This window comes from Temnothorax longispinosus, chromosome 1, assembly GCF_030848805.1.
Source record: "Temnothorax longispinosus isolate EJ_2023e chromosome 1, Tlon_JGU_v1, whole genome shotgun sequence".
Lineage (NCBI taxonomy): Eukaryota > Metazoa > Arthropoda > Insecta > Hymenoptera > Formicidae > Temnothorax > Temnothorax longispinosus.
This window is the reverse complement of record NC_092358.1, coordinates 1,563,848-1,583,160: the sequence shown is the minus strand read 5'-3', so window position 1 is coordinate 1,583,160 and position 19,313 is coordinate 1,563,848. Positions and strand designations below refer to the sequence as shown.

General features: G+C 38.0%; 3 protein-coding genes and 2 non-coding genes across 7 annotated transcripts in view; 3 read left to right on the top strand and 2 right to left on the bottom strand.

Moving 5' to 3' along the window:
- Positions 1–19,313, top strand: part of Mub (poly(rC)-binding protein mub) — a 117,838-nt gene that overhangs the window by 2,141 nt on the left and 96,384 nt on the right. The window contains exon 6 of the mRNA XM_071797717.1: positions 169–220. The gene's annotated coding sequence lies outside the window, so the exon portion shown is untranslated. The remainder of the gene's footprint in view (positions 1–168; positions 221–19,313) is intronic.
- Positions 1,580–1,651, top strand: Trnap-cgg (transfer RNA proline (anticodon CGG)). Its single transcript has one exon. It is a non-coding gene; the product is annotated as a tRNA-Pro (tRNA).
- Positions 1,871–3,581, top strand: Srp19 (signal recognition particle 19). The gene is made up of 2 exons (XM_071798004.1): positions 1,871–2,140; positions 2,557–3,581. Exons 1-2 carry the CDS (start codon positions 2,094–2,096, stop codon positions 2,948–2,950), a joined length of 441 nt encoding a protein of 146 aa, XP_071654105.1. The 5' UTR covers positions 1,871–2,093; the 3' UTR covers positions 2,951–3,581.
- LOC139825217 (uncharacterized) overlaps positions 3,486–19,313 on the bottom strand; it is a 37,830-nt gene continuing 22,002 nt past the window's right edge. Inside the window, exons 1-6 of one of the 3 annotated variants that reach the window (XM_071797784.1) lie at positions 6,256–6,701; positions 5,712–5,843; positions 5,464–5,598; positions 4,622–5,085; positions 4,322–4,420; positions 3,486–3,992 (exon numbers count right to left, since the gene is read on the bottom strand). In XM_071797784.1, coding sequence (XP_071653885.1) covers positions 3,633–3,992; positions 4,322–4,420; positions 4,622–5,085; positions 5,464–5,598; positions 5,712–5,843; positions 6,256–6,307 — 1,242 coding nt within the window. In that variant the 5' untranslated portion in view covers positions 6,308–6,701 and the 3' untranslated portion in view covers positions 3,486–3,632. Of the gene's footprint in view, positions 3,993–4,321; positions 4,421–4,621; positions 5,086–5,463; positions 5,599–5,711; positions 5,844–6,255; positions 6,702–19,313 lie in introns of those variants that run through there. The other 2 variants (XM_071797766.1, XM_071797773.1) reach the window with 2 other exon arrangements.
- Trnah-gug (transfer RNA histidin (anticodon GUG)) lies at positions 7,015–7,086 on the bottom strand. Its single transcript has one exon. It is a non-coding gene; the product is annotated as a tRNA-His (tRNA).

Genomic DNA, 19,313 nt, shown 5'->3' with positions numbered 1-19,313 from the left:
TTTATAAAAATGGATTCTTGTAAAGATTATTTTCGGAAAATGTATAATTATTTAAATAAATATCTAGTTGAATAATGAATAAAAAGTTTGATGCCATAAGACGTTTGTTTTAAAACATTGGATATTTTAATACCATTTTAACATGACTTTTGTATTTGTATGTTACAGAATCAACGTAGCTACGTGGCAGAAATAATTCCGTTGTTGCGCATCAGGGTCGGTGAGTGATGAATAAACATATATATATATATTAAGGTAATTGATAACTGAATTTTACCAGTTAAAGTAATGATAATATGACGTGAGATCCACGTGTATGTATATATTTATATATTGTTATAAAAAAGAAGATTTTTTTCTAGTAAATTATCTAGGTAATTATATTTTAGAATCGATTTTACATTACTTAAAAATAATTTCAAATTAATATATTGTACAAAAAAATAATGTTAAAAATTTACAAAATACAAAAAAATATTTTTTTATCATTTCTAATTGTATAAAAAATTTATTATCTCTTTCGGATCTTACGTCATTTATCTGAATTTAAATTCCCAATAAAACTCCTAAACGGTCTCGAAAATCAAATTCGCGCACGCCGCACGGTTTTTTTATTTCGGATACGTGCTAACTATAGGTATACTAGATAGAGATACGGATAGGTAGGAATAATATGGGTAAAAATATTAGATAAAAATCGGGTAGGTATACAGGAAAACGAACGAGCAAGGATATATGGATAGTTATTATATGGTGGGTGTGATTTTCGTCAATAGAAGGAAACTTCATTAATATTATATAATTGAAAGAAACTTAGGTAGGAATTAGGATCAAGTAATACGGGTAGGTAGGAATAAAGCGGGAGGGTGTGATTTAATAATGAGCAAAAATTAATTTTCTTTGCAATTTAAAAAAATTTAAATTTGTGAAAAGATATATTAATATAATGCTAAGAATTATGTACAAAACGACATATCCTGTTGCAAAAATGGTTAATGATATAAAATTGTTATGTATAATATAATTGAATTGTATAATTTAATTTGTGTAAACTGGATTACACAAAATTGATAGATTTTATTCGACTATTGACTCTTAAACTGTACTTTTGCGCAGCACTATTTACAGCAAACATATTTTTTTCAAGATATTGCAAATATGATTGGTCCATTTTTTTATAACAAACGGAATTTTAGTTAATTTTTAAATTGAACAACATATATTTATATATGCAATATAAGGATATTGTGTATAAGTATTGTTTCTCAACACGAAAATTATGGGCGTAGCCCCAAATTATAATTATGGAATCGCACCAAGTATATATATACAATAAAGGAGATTTTATCGGCAGTGTCAAAACAGCTGGTGTATGCTAAATAGTTCAAATGTTGAAAATGGATGTGAATGGCGCGTATATCAAAGCAGCCCAGCAAAACGGTAAGTGGTACATATACATACAAGCAAAACGGCCGCTCATCAGATTTAATTCTCACTGATGGTAAATATACATAATGTATACAGCTGTATATAAAGCGCGCAAAGACTTCAGGTCAATCTTTGGCACAAGCTGTCATATGGCTCGTTGGTCTAGGGGTATGATTCTCGCTTCGGGTGCGAGAGGTCCCGGGTTCAAATCCCGGACGAGCCCGTGGTTTCATACTTTTTGTTTTTCGTCGTCAATACTTAATTAATCTGATTTTTTTTCTTATATCTTTATTTAAACGCAAATATATATAATTATTTAAACGCACGTATTGCACAAAATTCGTGTATAAATAAGAATATTTCACATTTATATAGCTGCACTTTAATGAAGAGTGCATAAATTAATTCCCTACAGTTTATATTTCTCGGTTTTTTCATAACTTTTAGTTTTGTGTCATCGAATGATTCTGATAGTGTATTAATAAATGCTATACTTTGTTTAAATTTCAACAGAGAAATTACAAATCCACGTTACGTTTGTATTTTGAGCCATATTTAGTGAACATAAATCCGGAAATTCGAAAAGAGCGTGCAACATATGGTACACTACAGCTGGTAACGTGCTACTCTTGCTACTCTTGCTAGCAATAGCAACATTGAGCGTCATGTCGCTTGCGTGGAATCCTTCGAAGAACCACAGCGAGCGTGAGAGGTAAAGCGATAATAACAATAAATTAGAAAGATACCTTCAAATTAAGCTATATCTTTTAAATATTAAGTTACACAATGTTTCTTTAGCTCGTAAAAGTACATTACGCTTTAGTGCGTTACCTAACCTATAAAATTGATTTGAACGAATTTATGGGTTTGTTTTCTATTGCTGAACTGGCTGTGCTAGTTCAGCAATAGCAAACAGACCTCATATCTAATGTTAAAATTGAATTTACAGATGAAACAGGTTAAAAAAGCTATAATAGAAGCCCTTTCATTGTGAGAGGTTTTGTTTTGGAAAGTACCTGAAATGAGCACTTTATTTTCAAAGAAAATATTTGACATATTTTATTTATTTAAACCTTTACTGTTGTAAATTTACAGTCTGCCATTGTTTCTCATGCTGTTCTTTTACAGGTGGGTATGCATCTATCCAATATACTTGAACAGCAAGAGAAGCTTGGCGGGCGGGCGAAAGTTGGCTAAAGATAAGTGCGTGGAGAATCCAACGCATCAGGAAATACGGGATGTTCTACTGGCGGCAGGCCTCAACGTAGGCGTCGAGAACAAGCTACATCCGAAAGAGCGTAGCAAGGAGCCTCTGTTCCGCGGTCGTATTCGCGTGCAGCTGAAAAACGACGACGGTAAGCCGGTACGGCCGGAGTTTCCTACCAGAGATTCTCTGCTGGAGTACGTCGGCACCACGATTACGAAGCTGAAGACTCGTCAGGGTAAGCAGAGCTCTGGCGAGCAGGCGTCGCAGCCGTCTACGTCGACTTCGAAGAAAGGAAAAGGCAAGGGAAGGAGATAAAGAGGAAGATTTGGAACTGTTGAGAGTGGATTTTTATTTATACATGTATGTTTTACATTTTATATAAAACATTTGTATATATATATATATGCTCATATTTAGATTCTATACTGTTTCACACAATATATAAGACAGAGAATTAAAGTAATATTGTAAATGAAGTATGGATTTCCGAAATGGGTCGTCATTTATCTGGTAAACTTTATCATAAATTCTTCTTTACTCATAACTCTCGATTCTCCAATCAAATTCTTATAAAATCGAGAGATATGCGATGAAAGTCGGGATTGAACTTAGAGCCATGCGTCATGTTCGGAGAATTAAAGTAATTACTAGTTTTTATATCTCTGGTTCAAAATTTGAATAAAGAAAATCTTTCACTGGGTTCTATTATTAGATTTTCAAATTTGAATTAAAACTCAAAATAATACAGGACGATAAAAGCATGTTACATGTATACATATTTTAGTTGGTTCGGAATAGAATGATTGAAATAGGTCGATAAATAAATTAATGTTCAAAATTTTTAGGAATGTATAATTAATACTGTTTATTAAGAAGAAAATTTAATAATCATAATTTGCTTGTTGTACAAATATGATGTGTGCTAATAAAAACAAAAAATACACAAGTTTATATATTTTGGATGGATTAGGTATATATACTACATATTTAATTTATCTTATGATTTATCGGTTCCATTTTTCTTCTCGTCTTTAGAAATGTTTCTAGTTGCATCGTCAGATTTTTCCGTTTCATCATTAGAATATACAGCTTTGTCAGTAGTTAAAACACTTCTCTGTTCAGTATTTGCATAATTCCCGCAAGAAGACTGTGGATTAGACGCAGAAGTCAGCGGGTCCGGTGGTGTGTATTGCGATACAGGTTGAAAAACATAGCCAGATATAGGGTGGAGCATGTTCATCAAAGGACTATAATAAGAAGTGTGTGGGAGATGATAAAGCGTTGGTTGTTCTGCGTGTGTGATGTATGGATACTGTGATGGAGCATTAAATCCGACATTTTGCTCAGCAAGTTTATTCTGGAAAAGATAAATTGTGATTTATACGTGTTCTCTTGCTGAAGGTGAATTAAATGCTTAGTCGGTCATTTATAATTGCATTCAATAACTTCAGCAATCAAACGATCATTTGTATCAATGTCACAACTTGTGTGAGTGTGTGTGTGTGTTAACAAACAAAATGTTGCAATTTCTCCTTGGTTTTAATGACACAATTCTTTATTATAATACTTCATTATTTACTAAAGAAAAGTTACAAATTTATGCAAGAATCTACCATTAAATCCATCTACCATTGAATGACATTTACGAGTTATGAAACACTGTACTTATATTATTGCGACACTTACTGCATTATTTCTGGCGGTAGGAAGGTTGGAAGTAGAATCACCATTATTTTCACATATTGGTTGACCAACAATGCCTGTATCTGATGTATCCGATGGCAACTGATAGGAAAGGATTTAATTGCTGCGTTAATGTTTTTTTCATTTTAATTTGCTATTATATATATATATATCTATTGATTAGGAACGTACGATTAATTTCTTAGACTTTTACAATTTTATCTAAAAAATGAGAGGCACAGACATTCGTATTATAGAATCAATGGCTGCAAATTATTCTGTTATATCACATTAGTTACTTACATTAGTGCTTCTGACGATTCCGCGATGGTGATGATACAGACGAGGATGTAATACATGGTGCAAAACGTGTGCGGGAAGTGTGACCGCTCTGACCAAAGCGTGGTGGATAGGCAATGGTGACTGAATAAACGGATCGTACAATCCGGTTGTTGGATAGGTGATAGCTGGATTCGTCGCCCTTAAGATCGGAGGATACATCTCTGCGCCATGCATGATCGAACTCACGTACGGAGCGGATTCTGATACCATATACAACGGAGAGTCGCATGTATTCGAAGAAACGGGACTGGTTAACGATACGCCGTGAAATCCGTCTTCGGGGTTACTTTTGTCAACTACGCCCGAAAACGAATTTGTCGCAGAATCGGCGCTATCGTAAGCCGCATTGAACGCTCTGACAAAATGGGAGTGACCAGCCGCTGGTCCTCCATTGATAAAATACTGTGCCACTTTCTCGGCATCTCCTACAAGGTAATTCGACAGCTTTTATTCGAGATACCCCGGCTTTAGAAGTTTAAAAAAATGCCTCCGTGGCATTTCTTAGGCATTTATTAAACGCTCTTTGGAGTTTTAGAATCGGATTTGGATACCAATCAGTTTTTTATGAGCAAAGTTGAACCTCTATCGTCAATAGTTAATTGTAAAACTACTTTGTGTAAAACTACTTTTAGAGGAAAAGTTTTCAAACATCGTTCCATGACGATGGAATTTTTGAAACTGAAATACGAAGTGAGGCATATGTGGCACTTTTTCTCAAGGCATGCCTTTCCAAAGAGACTTTTGAAATATTTTAGTGTTGAAAGTTCAGGTGCTTTGTACAACTGTATACAATTTTATCTTACCTGGTCTGAGACGACGCCTGTATTTTAATATAGAACGCACATTTCGCTCCTCATCTGTCAGATCCTCGGAAAGCATATTCAGTTCGATGGCTTGAATTTCTTTCTGTATGCGATGTAGGCATTCCAAACCTGAAACTGTACGGAAACTGTATTGTTAAAACGTGATTATGGGAGATTATATATATATATTTTTGGCAACTGTCTTAGCATTTTACATGGAAGATATATTTGTAAATGTATGATAATACCTTCGTCACTGCCTTCATCGAACGTGCATTCACAGTGGCCGTTCGCAAATACCGCGGTCGCGTTACATTGTACACATAGCAAATTGCAAGTTTCGGCGTCGTTTGCGTCCAATAAAATGCCATGAATTGTCACTGCAAGCACACGTTACGTTCATTACGACATTGTATAAATTAAATTAGTAATGTATAAATTACCAGTAATAACAGATACGTGTTTACAAATCTTTTAGAGCGTGTAACATTAAGAGAGAACAATTTAAACCACATTTTAAACATTTGAATTTACTTCCAAGAATATTTTTCTTTTATTATCCAAGGTTTTCAATATAAAAAAAAAAAAGAAATAAGAAATTCTTCGATTTGTACAGATAATTAAATGAAAATTTCACGTTTATCTAATTAAATAAACTGATTTTCATAAAACAATTCATATACAAAAAAATACAAAAATACAAAAAAAAAAATGAATTTTCGATATAGTTCTGACAAAATTGCTATTAAGATGTTATGAAGTAATATTAATTGAAAATATTTTTATACGAACTAGCGCAGCACAAAATATGAATTAATAGGAAAAATTGATGTCGGCTAATCATGTCGGCCGATGATTAACGAAAGTCCGATTAAAAATTTCAAGTCTGATACGAATCGTGCTCGATCCCGCACTGCACTGCTATGGTGGCGAATTGTACTTTTATTTATAATAGTTTACAATTGCACAATTCGCGAGTGTATGCTGATCATTCCTCAAATTGTTTCCCTGACAATGCAATTTTGCATATTAATTTACCATGGATGCATCCAGTTGCATAACGCCACATCGGCGTATCAAATGTCACAATCTGTTAGTATTTTTGGCAAAGGTATTCGAAGAACGATTGCGACAATTATTGCATTTGATTTTGCTGTACGTCAAAGTTTTCCTTTCATCGCGGTTTTATTGAATACCGTTCAGCTTATTACAAAGAATGAATCTATATAATTATATACGCGGACAATTCATAGAATTATATGCAAATTGATAATCATGAATCGGAAGATTTAAACACATTTTAATCAATATAATAATCTATAATAATTATTTAATAATAATATTTATAAAAATATTAAAAATAGGAAGAAAAATATTTTTAGTAGTGAGAATAATTTCACGCAATTTTGCACGGTTAATAAATTATTTAAAAAATAAATTAAGGGAAAAAAAAGAATTTGCTGTGATAGTGCTGTCAAATAATTGTTTAGTTAATATTTAATGCGAGATAAAAGAAAAAAAAACCTTCACCGTGACAATGTTTTCACGCATTGCCGTGACCAGGATTCGAACCTGGGTTACTACGGCCACAACGTAGGGTCCTAACCACTAGACGATCACGGCTACTGAAGGTCGTGTAGAGGAGTCGTGTTTTTAATGTTAAAGGCGGCGCGATAAGTATACTTATACTTGCAAACGCACACGTTACGTAATTGTAAAACGAATTACGTCCATCTCTTCTTCGGATAATCGGGTGACGCAAGTAATAAGGTCAGACCGTTAAAACCGCACATGTAGCAGAAGGTGTATCGGAAATTTTATTATTGAAATTCCATTGGACATTTTGTTAGGAAATTATCGATCATTTAGGAATCATTATTCGCGTAAGTTTTTTTTTCGGAAATTTTATAAGTAATTGTAATTACGAAGCGAAATAAAACATCGCGCAATAATTTATCACGTCACGATAATCCGCGAATCGCGTCGATTAGTGTTTTATCGAAAGAATTTGTTTTACATCCCTACATTTTTAAATAAGATTGGCATTTTTCTCTATCTCTCATAGAGATCGTGTCACGAATGCATCCTGCTTTCTTTGTATGCGATTTTAAGAGACGATCGTTCTAGAATTTGTGATCCGAATGCGTTAGACGTTAGACGAACTCGCGGCTTTGTGTAATTTGTGCTATTTTATATATTTTATTACAACTTTATCAATTTCTGGCTCTAAACTTACGCGATTTGTATTCTCAAAAATAAAATAGCAAAATCATAGGAATTCTTATAGAATTATGACTGTCGAAATTTTAATTAGTGCATCGATTTTTCAGAAGAATTCAAAGGATTGATTTTTTAATTGTCCATTATCGGTAAACTCACTAGTAATTTTATCGACTGTTGAAATCACCGCCATTTTATTATAATATTATTATAATTACCGATATAAAAAAATTTTAATTGTCGGTATTTAAAAAAACAGCAAAAATCGAAACTCTTAAAAACTGCGGTAACTTAAAAAATTTACACAGTATTAGAAATATGAACAAGTTAGAAGGTGACAAAATTTAAACTTCGAGCTTTGCAATTTAAAATGCTTTATTGCATAAATTATTTTTTATTATCTATATTAAAAGTATAATCGTCCATAATTGATGCAACTTTGTATTTGTGTCGCCGAATGTATCGTATTCAGACGTGTATTGATCTAGTTAAGCAGATAGTATTTACAGAAGAGCTCTCAGTAATCTTTTACACATACTTTTACATAATTAACGTTTTGCGACAGCCGTAATAACTCGTAACTTTTATATTATGAATAAGTTTAACCTACTATGAAAACTAAAATGTCCTATTCTGGATATTGAATTATTTTTTGCCTTAATTACTAAAACTTGTGTTCTCTTTTATATCCTATATTTTATTTTATTTTATAATTATCACGACTTTTATATACACATATGTATATATAATGGATTCGATATACAAATCTAGTTATCAGTATATAAATTATATTATGTAAATTATATTACAGCTTTCAAATGGGATCAGAATTACATAGTGCATGAATAATTTGGATGCCGTGAGTTCTACTGCTCTAACACGAGTTATATGGAAAGTGTTAAATTTTGAAAATTTCGTTTAGCTAGATTGATTTCATTATGCAATGTGTATCCGTATTCGGCTTAAAGTTATTATGTTTGAAAATCTCGTTACCTGTGCATATAATTTAATCACTATAATCCTAATATGAGTCGCATTAAAAATGTGCAATTTTAAGAATTTTATTGGAACAAGTATAGATACACCATTAATCGATGTAATATTGAATCAGTCGATATAATTAAATACTACTTTCGGTTCAAATGGGAATAAATTCTTGGAAACCACTAAAAATAGTTGAACTATTTTGGCATTGACTGTGTCGTCGCTAGAAATGGTCGCCTTAATGGTACATCGTGCGGTTACGTTCCTGGATTGTCGTATCGTGGCATCACGGAGCTGTGAAGTGTGAACCACTTGCTGTCTCATGCTCTCCCGATCATGAGAGTCTCCGGGAGAGCCTATCCCAACCAAGCCGATGCGGAGAATCCGGCATCGTCTTATATTCATACCTCTCTCTCTCTCTCTCTCTCTCTCTCCCCCCCCCCGATCCCGTTGCCTCCCGTCATCTGGAGTGTGGCATTCCAGGATCGCGATTGGAGAGACTCGAGGGTACGCGACGCAAAAGGATCTGTAATAGCGAGTCCCGAAGGAATCGTGAAGGTTACTAGCGTTAGTCTATGACTCTCTGCGAGTCCGGATCCATCGATCGCTGAAGAGAATTCGAATCTGTGACGCAACCTGCAGGGAGAAGCGGAGAAGAAGCTCTAATCTCGTTATATCTCGTTATACAGAGTGATCTTGGAATCACCGTTCTTGTTAATTTTCCTAGACACTTTTCTCCAATATGTCGAGAACATTATTTGTCATATCGTTCAGATTTTTTAATATTGTAAATCTTTATAAGCTCCCTATTAAATTTCTATTAATCCCGCATAAAATTTATTGAAGAGAACTTATGTGACCCCTTTATATCTCATCCCTTTCAAAGCTTAGAAGCCCTTCTTTTGAATCATGAATTTCGAAGACTACGTACATTTATATAACACTTTGAGATTTTTACCGAAAAAAGATTGATTCTAAAGCGAATCATAGCGCGGTGAAAGAGACATCCGGCGATTTCGGAACACCCTGTATAATCCAGTTTCTTCGTTCTAGAGGCAACACGTTCATCAGGCAAAAACGACCTTCGATTCTTTCCTTTTCTTCGCTTTTCCCTTCACTTACGCCACAAATTACGATGGGAAGATTATCGAGGAATCCTCTATCTCGTGCGAGACGATAAGCAACCGGTTGTTCACAGAACGGGAAATCAAACAAGAGCATTCAAAAGCGAATCTATCTCTGTTACTTGATTAATGTAAATTTATAGGTGGCCAAAGTTTCCCCTTCCTACGTAATGATTTCGAATAAAACTGATATCACAAAGCAAGGTACTATCTCAAGAAGAAAATTTATTGTATTTTTTGACAATTTTTTTTATAAACGTGTTTTATCGATCGCACGTGCGAAGGTGCGAGTTGACGATGAGACATTTTCCTCCGCTTTATTTACGTTCCCTCTTTCGCCGCACATTTCTCGAAGTCTTTAAGCAATTTGTCGATTCGTTTCACACACTCGGCAGAGTTTTTGTGATCAATATCGTAAGTCTGATGAGTAAGCGCAATTGAATTATCAGGAGATATTATGGAGGTTTTATGGATATAGAAAAAACTCATACTTTTTTAGTAAAATCGCCTTTCAGTCTTTTATCTTGGAATATCATTTTTTCGCCGGTTCTCAAATTATCGAAAACTTTAACTCGCAACGGGCCGAATTTTTTTTTAAATTTTTGCGTGTCACCCGCGCATTCCGCCTCCAGATTTTGTATTTCAGCGTGAATCTTTCTTTCATCCGAACCCAACTGATCTACCTTCTTGTTGAACTTTTTAATGTCGTTATATGCGTTTTGATAATCCTTCCTTGTTTTTGCTCGTATCTCTTCAGTAAGCTAGACATTACACGAGAAACAATCTATCTTTGCAATATATATCTCCAGTAAATCCTTTTACAAAGTTTACGAAAAAAATTTCAGTGCTAATTGACGTATATGTATATATTGTATATATTTTGGGTAAAGAAAAGACATGTCAATCTTTCTCTCACCTTTTCGATTCCAGCATTAACTATATTTCTGAGCTGTTCTGTCGCATTTGGAAATTTATTGAAGGTCTCGTCAACCCGCGTCCGATTGGTTTTAATCCACGTATCGATTTTGGCATCGATCTTTTCGTCAGCGTAGTCCATTAAAAACGTATCCTCATTCGTAACATTATCCTGCACTCTTGCCAAGACTTCGGAACTCCAGTGTAGAACGCGATCTCTCTCTTCCAGGAGACCCTCCCACGTTTCAGGCATTCTGCCCATAGTTTGTCCCATTTTGCCAGGCTATATAGCAATAGAAAATGGAAATCGTGAAACGTGCCCGTACATTTTAATACAAAACCATATCTTTAAGCTTTGATGTACAAAAAGTTAGATTGTCGTGTCTCATTATTCTTAATTCACAATTAATTTTTTATAGGAAATTGTAGAAATAATCAATCTAACACTTCCGTTTTAAGAAGAATCTGAGAATTTTTTTATCGTTTCTGTCACATTACCTTTTATTTAATTCTGTGAAAATTTGAAATATGTCTTTTAATGGATTTATTATTAAATTTTCTGACAAGATTTTTGCGGCCGAAATAGCATTTGGCTCGTGTAATCGGAGGAATTTATGAATATTTAGTTTACCGTTGAATTGAAAATTTTGACAGTCAGAAATATTAACGATCGCAATGTGATTAGAAAAACCTGTTTGACGTTCGCCCCGTTGCGCCAAATACCGCGCTCTTTTGTTCGCTTGTATGTTTTTTTGTATATGTATTATAGCGAAATTTAAACCTGAAAATACCATGGCAGCGATATTTATTGAAATAAATATAATATTTGTTGAAATAAATATACCCTTCTCTCAATTATTTTCTACAAAAACAAAATGTTGTATGTAACAATGTATAAAAAGAGGTGAAATTTATAATCCTACGTAATTATACATTTGCAAGAATCAGGACGATATCACTTCGCGCGCGCATTAAATTTCAAATAACGTTCGAGCGTTTCTCTTTCTCCTGTTCTTTTTTTAATAATCATCTCGCGTCGTTATTGCAACGGCTCGTTTTATCGTAACGTCTCGTACGATGGCGCCGCGCGGCGGCGGCATCGCCACGTTCGCGCGCGAGGCGCTATTGATAAATTCTCTTCCGCCGCGCGGATGAAATTACGCGGAAAACGAGCCGTCTTTCGCGTCTTTCACAGACGGCTGAATGTGCGCGCCGTCAGGGCGCTCGTTTGTTCAGCGGGTATATAAGGACGAGGCTCCGCGTCGCTAACGAATGCTCGAATAGCATTTCGCGGTGGTGTCGGCGCTCCGCATCCATGTGCGCCATTTCGCCCCGTTGTCCGTCGCCGACTCTCTCTCGCGTCGCGCGCGTGGAAAAAGGAACTGGGACGGATGTCCGCCTGTCGGGAGAGCCCGCGGGATTGAATCGCGCGCGCCGGTGGCTCACTCCGCCTCGTCCTGGGTGTCAATTCAAAGCGGTGTAATCTCCGCTCGGCGCGGCCAATAATCGGCTTATTGATTTTGATTTGTGCCCGCGTAACGTCGGAAGGCCCCGCACACGCGCGCGCGCGCGAGTGGAAAACGTCGACGAAGAGGCAGTCTTTCCGCCAATGAGATATATATAAACGCGGATTTTCTAATTGTACGATTCAATAAGATCCGAACCGCTCCGTAAGAGTAATAAAAGCGAGAAATGAGAAAATATGCGAGCAAAATCTCTTCAACTGCGAAATAATTATACGCGGGTTTAATCTCTTCCCATTAGCGTGTGCTTTTACTTACTACCGTGGAATACAGTTTCGACAAATATTAACAATGCTAAACGGATTCCCTTTCATGGCGTTCAGCTCATCCCGCAATCGAAATACTCCGTTTTTATCCTCACGGACTACTATACCCCTACCGAGTCTCTCGGAAAAGATGTAAATCCCTGTTTAGGTTCAGTTTAGAAAAATCGCTCTCTTTGTGCTTCGCTATGAAACATTAATGAATAAACTCGATAAAATTATCATCATTATTTTCAATTTTATTATTAAACAGGTCAGCGAAGTTCAATGATGCGCATCGAAACGCGACTAGAATCGATTCTGTTGAAATATCTTCGGTTCGGCGATAAATGCAACGACCTCCCGTCGAATATAGCCTAGACTTCGTAAAGTATTTTGATAGACGTCTTCCCTTTCCTCGGTAACGCGCTCGCGCGAAACAGCTTTTCCAACTTTTAACGCGTTACACGACCGAGGGAGTTTATCAACGTCAGCAGTTAAGAGTTAATCCGCGCGACGTTCGGTCCTCGGGGGGAACGGGGGATCGCTGACGGGGCGATACGCGGCCATCTTTATGCCCGATACGACGACGGGGTAATTTGCGTTTCATGGAATTATTAAGTAATTCATGGGCACGCGCGCGCACGCGCGTCCGTACTGGAAAAAAAATAAAATAAAATAAAATACCCTCTCGCCGTGTCGAGGCGCGAAAGTTTCCACCGCGCGGCAACTAGGCGACGCTTGTCCGCGAAGCCTACTCTCTCCCCTTCCTTCGTAGACCCCGTCGCCCATTTTTCCTCCCCCGTCACACCCGCCGGTTATATTATATTATAACGTACGTGGCGTTCTCGCTTTATGGTGCCGTTCGAGCGTTCAAATTGAACTAAAAATAACGTGCTTTGCGGGCGCCATCGATACCGCACCTGAATTACTCGTGCATGCACGAAGGTGGCCTCCGCCGCGCGCGCCGAGTACGCGAGATATACAGTATACACTTCACCTGGCTTCTCCTTTTGAAGCAGCCGATGCCAGGGAAAGAGAAAGAGAGAAGGAGAGAGCCTTGTGTGAATCGCAATATGTCCCCACATGAATGCATAAACTGGTGCGCGCCGCGCCGCGGCTTTTTACGACCTGACCTATCTTTCGCCCACGTTAAATATCGTTCGCTCTCTGCAGGATGCAACCGATCATCCCCGGAAGTCGCTCCAGCGAGTTTTGCACTGTCTGGTATTAATTAAAGTTGCGAGTGTAACGGATGCTGCGCATAATGTATCAGCCTGTAGGGCTCTGTAGGACGCATAAACACAGTTTACGTCATCGGTTCAATTCAGTTAATTTGTAATTGTTCCCAAGGAAAACAGAAAAGTCAAAATCACGTAAATTCACATTATATATTGACCAAAATATGATGTAAATTTCTCCTTGGGTGTAGTAGGGATTTCCCTGTGTTTATCGAATCTCGAAACGCCGCCGTACACATTAATATTCGCGCTGTCGTTTCGTACGTGTGCCACCCGAAATGGTGGCTGTACGATATTTTTACGGGCGAGTACGAGCTACAAGCGAATAATCTTCATCCACCCGGCTACGGGGGCTTGACAGTGAATACTCGGTTGAGGGCGATCGGTTCCTTCCACGTGACAGATCAAAACCGAATCCCGCCGAATCGATCAGCGGCGAGCGCCTAAGCACGGACCGACTGGCACAAAAAGGGGACATTGCTTCCGGTTCCGTTCGCCGGGTCACTCAGAAAGAATTAACATGCATGCGCTAGTTCGCGCGCCAAAGGCGCTTTATTGCTATCTTACATAATTAAAGGGACACTTGAAGTCCAGTTGAACCTCGGGATCTAATTTCATCAATTAAGTCGATCGCCCTTCGATGGATAGAAACTGGACAAAACCACGCGCGAATAGCGATAGCAGGACACTTGGAACTTTTAACCGCGACGTTTCGGCGTGTCCGTATTCAATTACCCTTCGAAATCCCTTGTCGTCAGGGGCATTAAAGCCAGCTCTAATCCTAGGAATACGAGGGGGATATGCGAGACAAGGACGGTACGGTTCTCGAGTCGGTGTTAAGCTTCGCGGGGATACCCTCTTTGGGGTAACGGTAATCGATGGAAAAAGCTAAAACGGTAACAATGGCGGTGGCTGCACTTGGTGTAGGTAAAGGTCGGAACGGTGACTTGGGATTTTTTATAGAGTCGAGAAGAGATAGAAGTATGGTTTAAAACACTTTAGAAAAATTATTATGATCCTTATTTTTCAGAAAGCGCGAAATATGTGCTGTAACATTAATATAGATTTACAAAAAGGATTTTTTTCTCTTTTTCTCTTTGCTATTGTCAAGTAGGAGTGACGGAATTGTCGCGAAATTATATCGTTTTTCGTAACGTAACAAATTTCTCTCCGTTACGTATAAAGAAAGATCAATTTATAAAACTGAGCGATGCAGAGAAAATTTTTTTCGATATTTTGGGAGCGAAATCTTCTTTTAAAATGAGATTAAGGTTTCAGATCTTGGGTATCCATTTTGGCATTTAAATTCTGAATAGATTGCACATAATAAAAATTCCCTCGACGTGTCACGCATCGTATGGTACGCGTATTAAGATGGAGCGAATAGATCATTGATCCGCCATGTTCCGGAGTCGTCTGGGAATCTTAGAAGCTGGGGGATGAGGTATTTGGACGACGGAAATGGATTCTGGGCACGCGACCGCGCGAAGTAAAGTATTTCCAGAAACATTATCTCGAAATCCTAAAACTGCGCTATCGCCAATTCGCTTTCCACAATAAGGATACTCCCGTGCTTGTTTTGTTCACTTTTTGTTTTATTTTTATCGCTTCAAAATCATTTACATACATAAACTTACTATAAAAACACATATATTCACATTTTTTTGTCTACAGCAAGTTTCTCTCAAAATTAAACCAACATTGATGCAATTTTTTTTCCTTTTCGCTCTCTCTTTCTCTCTTTCCCTCTCTCTCTCTCTCTCTGCTTCAACTTTGATGCAAAAAGAGTGCGATAGGAAATGCAGGCAACTGTAGTTATTTTTGCCCGGCCGAGACGATACGTGGAAGCTATTGTTCGCGCGATCCTAGTTTGGCAGTGATCCTCGGTGTCAGCCGGTCTAATAAAAGCCAGGTCGTGCTTGCGAACGAGTACCGATCGGAACCGATTGTGATTCATCCCTGCCGCTATTGGTAGCTTCGGACTGGAAAAAAGACTTCCATCGCCGCTGCCATCAGTCGTCGCTCTCTCGCGTAAAGAAAAGCGTTTTTCTTTTTCGGTTTTAGGACGGTGGTCGAAAGATTGCGCGAGGGAATAAGCGATTCGTGGATAAATGTGGAGACAATAGTTATCAATAGCACTTTGTACGTACCGCTGCTTGGTCCGTGCCTCGCGTAGGGCTCTTAGGAGAGCCGTTCATCTGATGGCGAGCTGCCAAGCAGACACAATCCATACTATAAATACAGCTGCACATCACTGTCCCATCCGTCCCACCCTGGCGCACCGTATCTTACCGGCTCGTTCCGTTCCGTATACGATTGCTCCCCTTCTGCAACTTTGCGCACGCGAGATTTCGTTCCGTGCTTCCTTAACATGACCAAAACGTCCTGACGACTTCAACACGTTGGATAAACGTTTTACTCATACAAGCGCCCTGCTCCAGATGGAAAATATCTCGCCTGTTGAAAATAACTCGTCACTTGTTCAAACTAAAAAGATTTTAACAAAAGCAGAATAGATTTTTAATAAAAATGCATTTTGACGTACAGAAATTTATCGGCAAAATATGATATAATAGAACTCAAGAACTCAAGATAGTTCAGAAAAAAATAGACAAAAAAATAATTAGCAAACGAAATAATTTATTTTCTGCAGTTAGAAGTATTTAGAATTACGTTCGTAAAAATTTGTGTAACAAAGAGAGAATCGTCAGTTTTTAAGAAACATTTAGTAAATAATTAAAGTCAATGTTTGCAGTGCGAATAAAATTATTGAATGATAAAGTAATCGTCTGAAAAACGAGATACGATGCATCTGCAACGGGTGACTCACGGTCATTTACGGTCGCCGTGAAAAAATTCGCGTGTGACAACGCGTTAATGTAATCGTCGCGAAAGCTACAAGCTTTGGGACCACTTTCGAAACCGGGTGGATGTACAAATTCCTGTGTTACGCCGCAGGACTCTCGGGGCTAATGGCGGCCGTTTATTCGACTCGCGCCCAGACTGAAAGTGGTCGATATCGGTTTTCGGTGCGGAACAGTATCTCCGAAGAGACGGGACGTACACGTCGCGAACGAAATCAATCGTTTTAATATGACGCAAGTAAAAACTAAAAACATTAGCGGCACGCTGAAAAAGAGAGAGAAAGTGCAGCGCGGAGAGAAACGAAAGCGGGGTAAAACGAACACGGAAGGGGCGCGAGCGAAGTAGGAGAGAAAAAAAGAAGGGCAGAGGAGAAAAATGGGAGAAGAAAAAGCAGTGGCGGAGAGTAACGTTTATTGGACGTTATTAAATATAATGCCGCGAGGCGTGTCCCCCTTCGGGAGAGTTTTCCGATAACTTCGTAATTTGCTAAAAGGATCCCAGCTACGGGACTTTTAAGATGTACCGCTTCCTCCGTGATGTCTCCCGTCGGTCTACTATATTTGTTTTCCAACGAGGTTTGTTACCAAGCTCTCTGAACACCGTAAAACGTATGTTCTATTTTTTTGTCTCTATTTAAAAAAGGAATAATCGAGAGTGATATATAATGATTACATTTTTCACGGTATACTTACATTCATGATGCTAATTCGTTTGGCATGTTACCATATCTGATTATTTTAATTTTGTCGAGTCTAGTGGAACGATGTATCGAGTTGAGATGGTCTTATATATAACAATAATTCGACATATCAACTATAATACTATTATTGAATTATACTTTATTCCATTCGATCCGATTTGTCCAATAATCATATTGATTAATGATTATCATAACTGATCGGAATGGGGATTTAAATAATTTCCAAATAAAATATTGATGATAATATCGTGCGGCTATTAACTCCTCCTCGAATGTCCGCATTTAGCGAAAGACAGGTACCTACACGTGCATGGCAAGTGAGTCCGCTGATACTCCGACTAAGAGCCATGGCGTGTCATCCTAATGGCAGTGAAATTTACTTGAAAATCGCGTTAGTCGCGAAGTTTCGGCCGTCTAGTATTTCCGGCGGAGATTATCACGAAAGGGACTCCTCGTTGCACGACGACGTGCTCTCAAATTGAATTGAGATTACGGCGGCACGCCCTGCTTCGTGCACGCGTACCATCCTCGAGGTGGCATGATGGTTTCGTACGGGGATGTAATACGGTGATGCACCTCACCCAACGTCAAGTCCACTGAATACGACCAACCAATCTTTGATGTACCAGTATTTCGGACGTGCTTTTTCACGTGCAACCATTTCTATCATTTCAACATAATTTAATAATAATAATAATAATAATAATACTAAATTAAAGTGTAATAATAAAAGCATAAATTACTATGCATAAAAACCAGAAATAAAGTAGAGAATTGTATCTCAAAAAGTGAGGCATCAGCAGTAATGCTGCATATTAGCATTTAAATCTGTAATAATAATAATAATACATTTGACTGGATTGCATAATTTAATGTAATCTTTTAAGGATATTTTTAAAGACGCAGTTCTTCATCATTAATTTCTACGTTTTTTTATATCGCGACGCAATACAAGCGCGAGCTTTGACATGGAAGAGTTATGGCTTCGCCGTTGTAAGTGAGTGGTAATTATTCGTCGGAGCGTGGTCTTACTAGGCCGGGATACGAGGGTAGGTTGCAGGTAACGGGACGCGTTATGGAACTTGGTGATCCGCCCCGGCTGCATCTAGTAGATCGGTTATCACTTTGGAGGCTTAGCCAAGGATCCGTGCAAATTGAGCGCCATATCCACCCCGTCTTAAGGTACCTCGTGCAGTGTGCACCGCCTCTTTGAGATTCTGGAATTTGCGCTCTGCGGGGTGTGAGAGCAAGCGGATAAGTGGATATACCTCGACTTAATCGATTATCCATCCTGCCGTGCGACGAACGCACCCTCCCGGGATATTTGCGACACGTCGATGTGTTTACTTACACAGCCCTGTATTAGATTTAAAATTAGTTTTTCCACGACCATCGCATCGCGACGCGCTAATAAGGCCCCGATTTATACCGCCTCCGACCGCAACGATCAAACACTTCAATTTCCTTCCTTCCGTCCTCCCTACCTTCTCATTTTAATCTACGGCTCCATTTTCTCTTGTAGGAAGTCACCAGTTTCGGAGAAGGTTGTGTACAGTGCGAAATATTACAATCTAATGTTTAATATATTAAGTCTCCAACCATTTTGCCTCTCGTTGAGACGTCGAGCAGCGACTTTCCTCGCTTCTGACCCGAGAGCTCGTAAATATTCGCGAAATACGATAGACCACGTTTATCACTGTATTTTTTGCAACCAATGCTTTCTATTACGTTTCTTTTATTAAGAAAATTATGTCACATTAATTATTACCATCATGTTATGGAATTTCTCGAATGTATAAATTCACGTGTTATTTGCGTCAGTTCCGATTGCTGTTGAATTTTTATCGTGTAGAATTTAATATTAACAAGGGAGACAGTACGTCTCGTCGTTAATGCACGAGGAAAATTCGACAGCAAGATCCGGGAATGTGTAGTGAACGCGGAACAATGTACGTCTGCCGTAAGTTCGAGGATGCAGGCAAATTCCTCGGCGGCGTTATCATTCCCGCAGCTTTCCTGCTTCCTCCGCGACGATT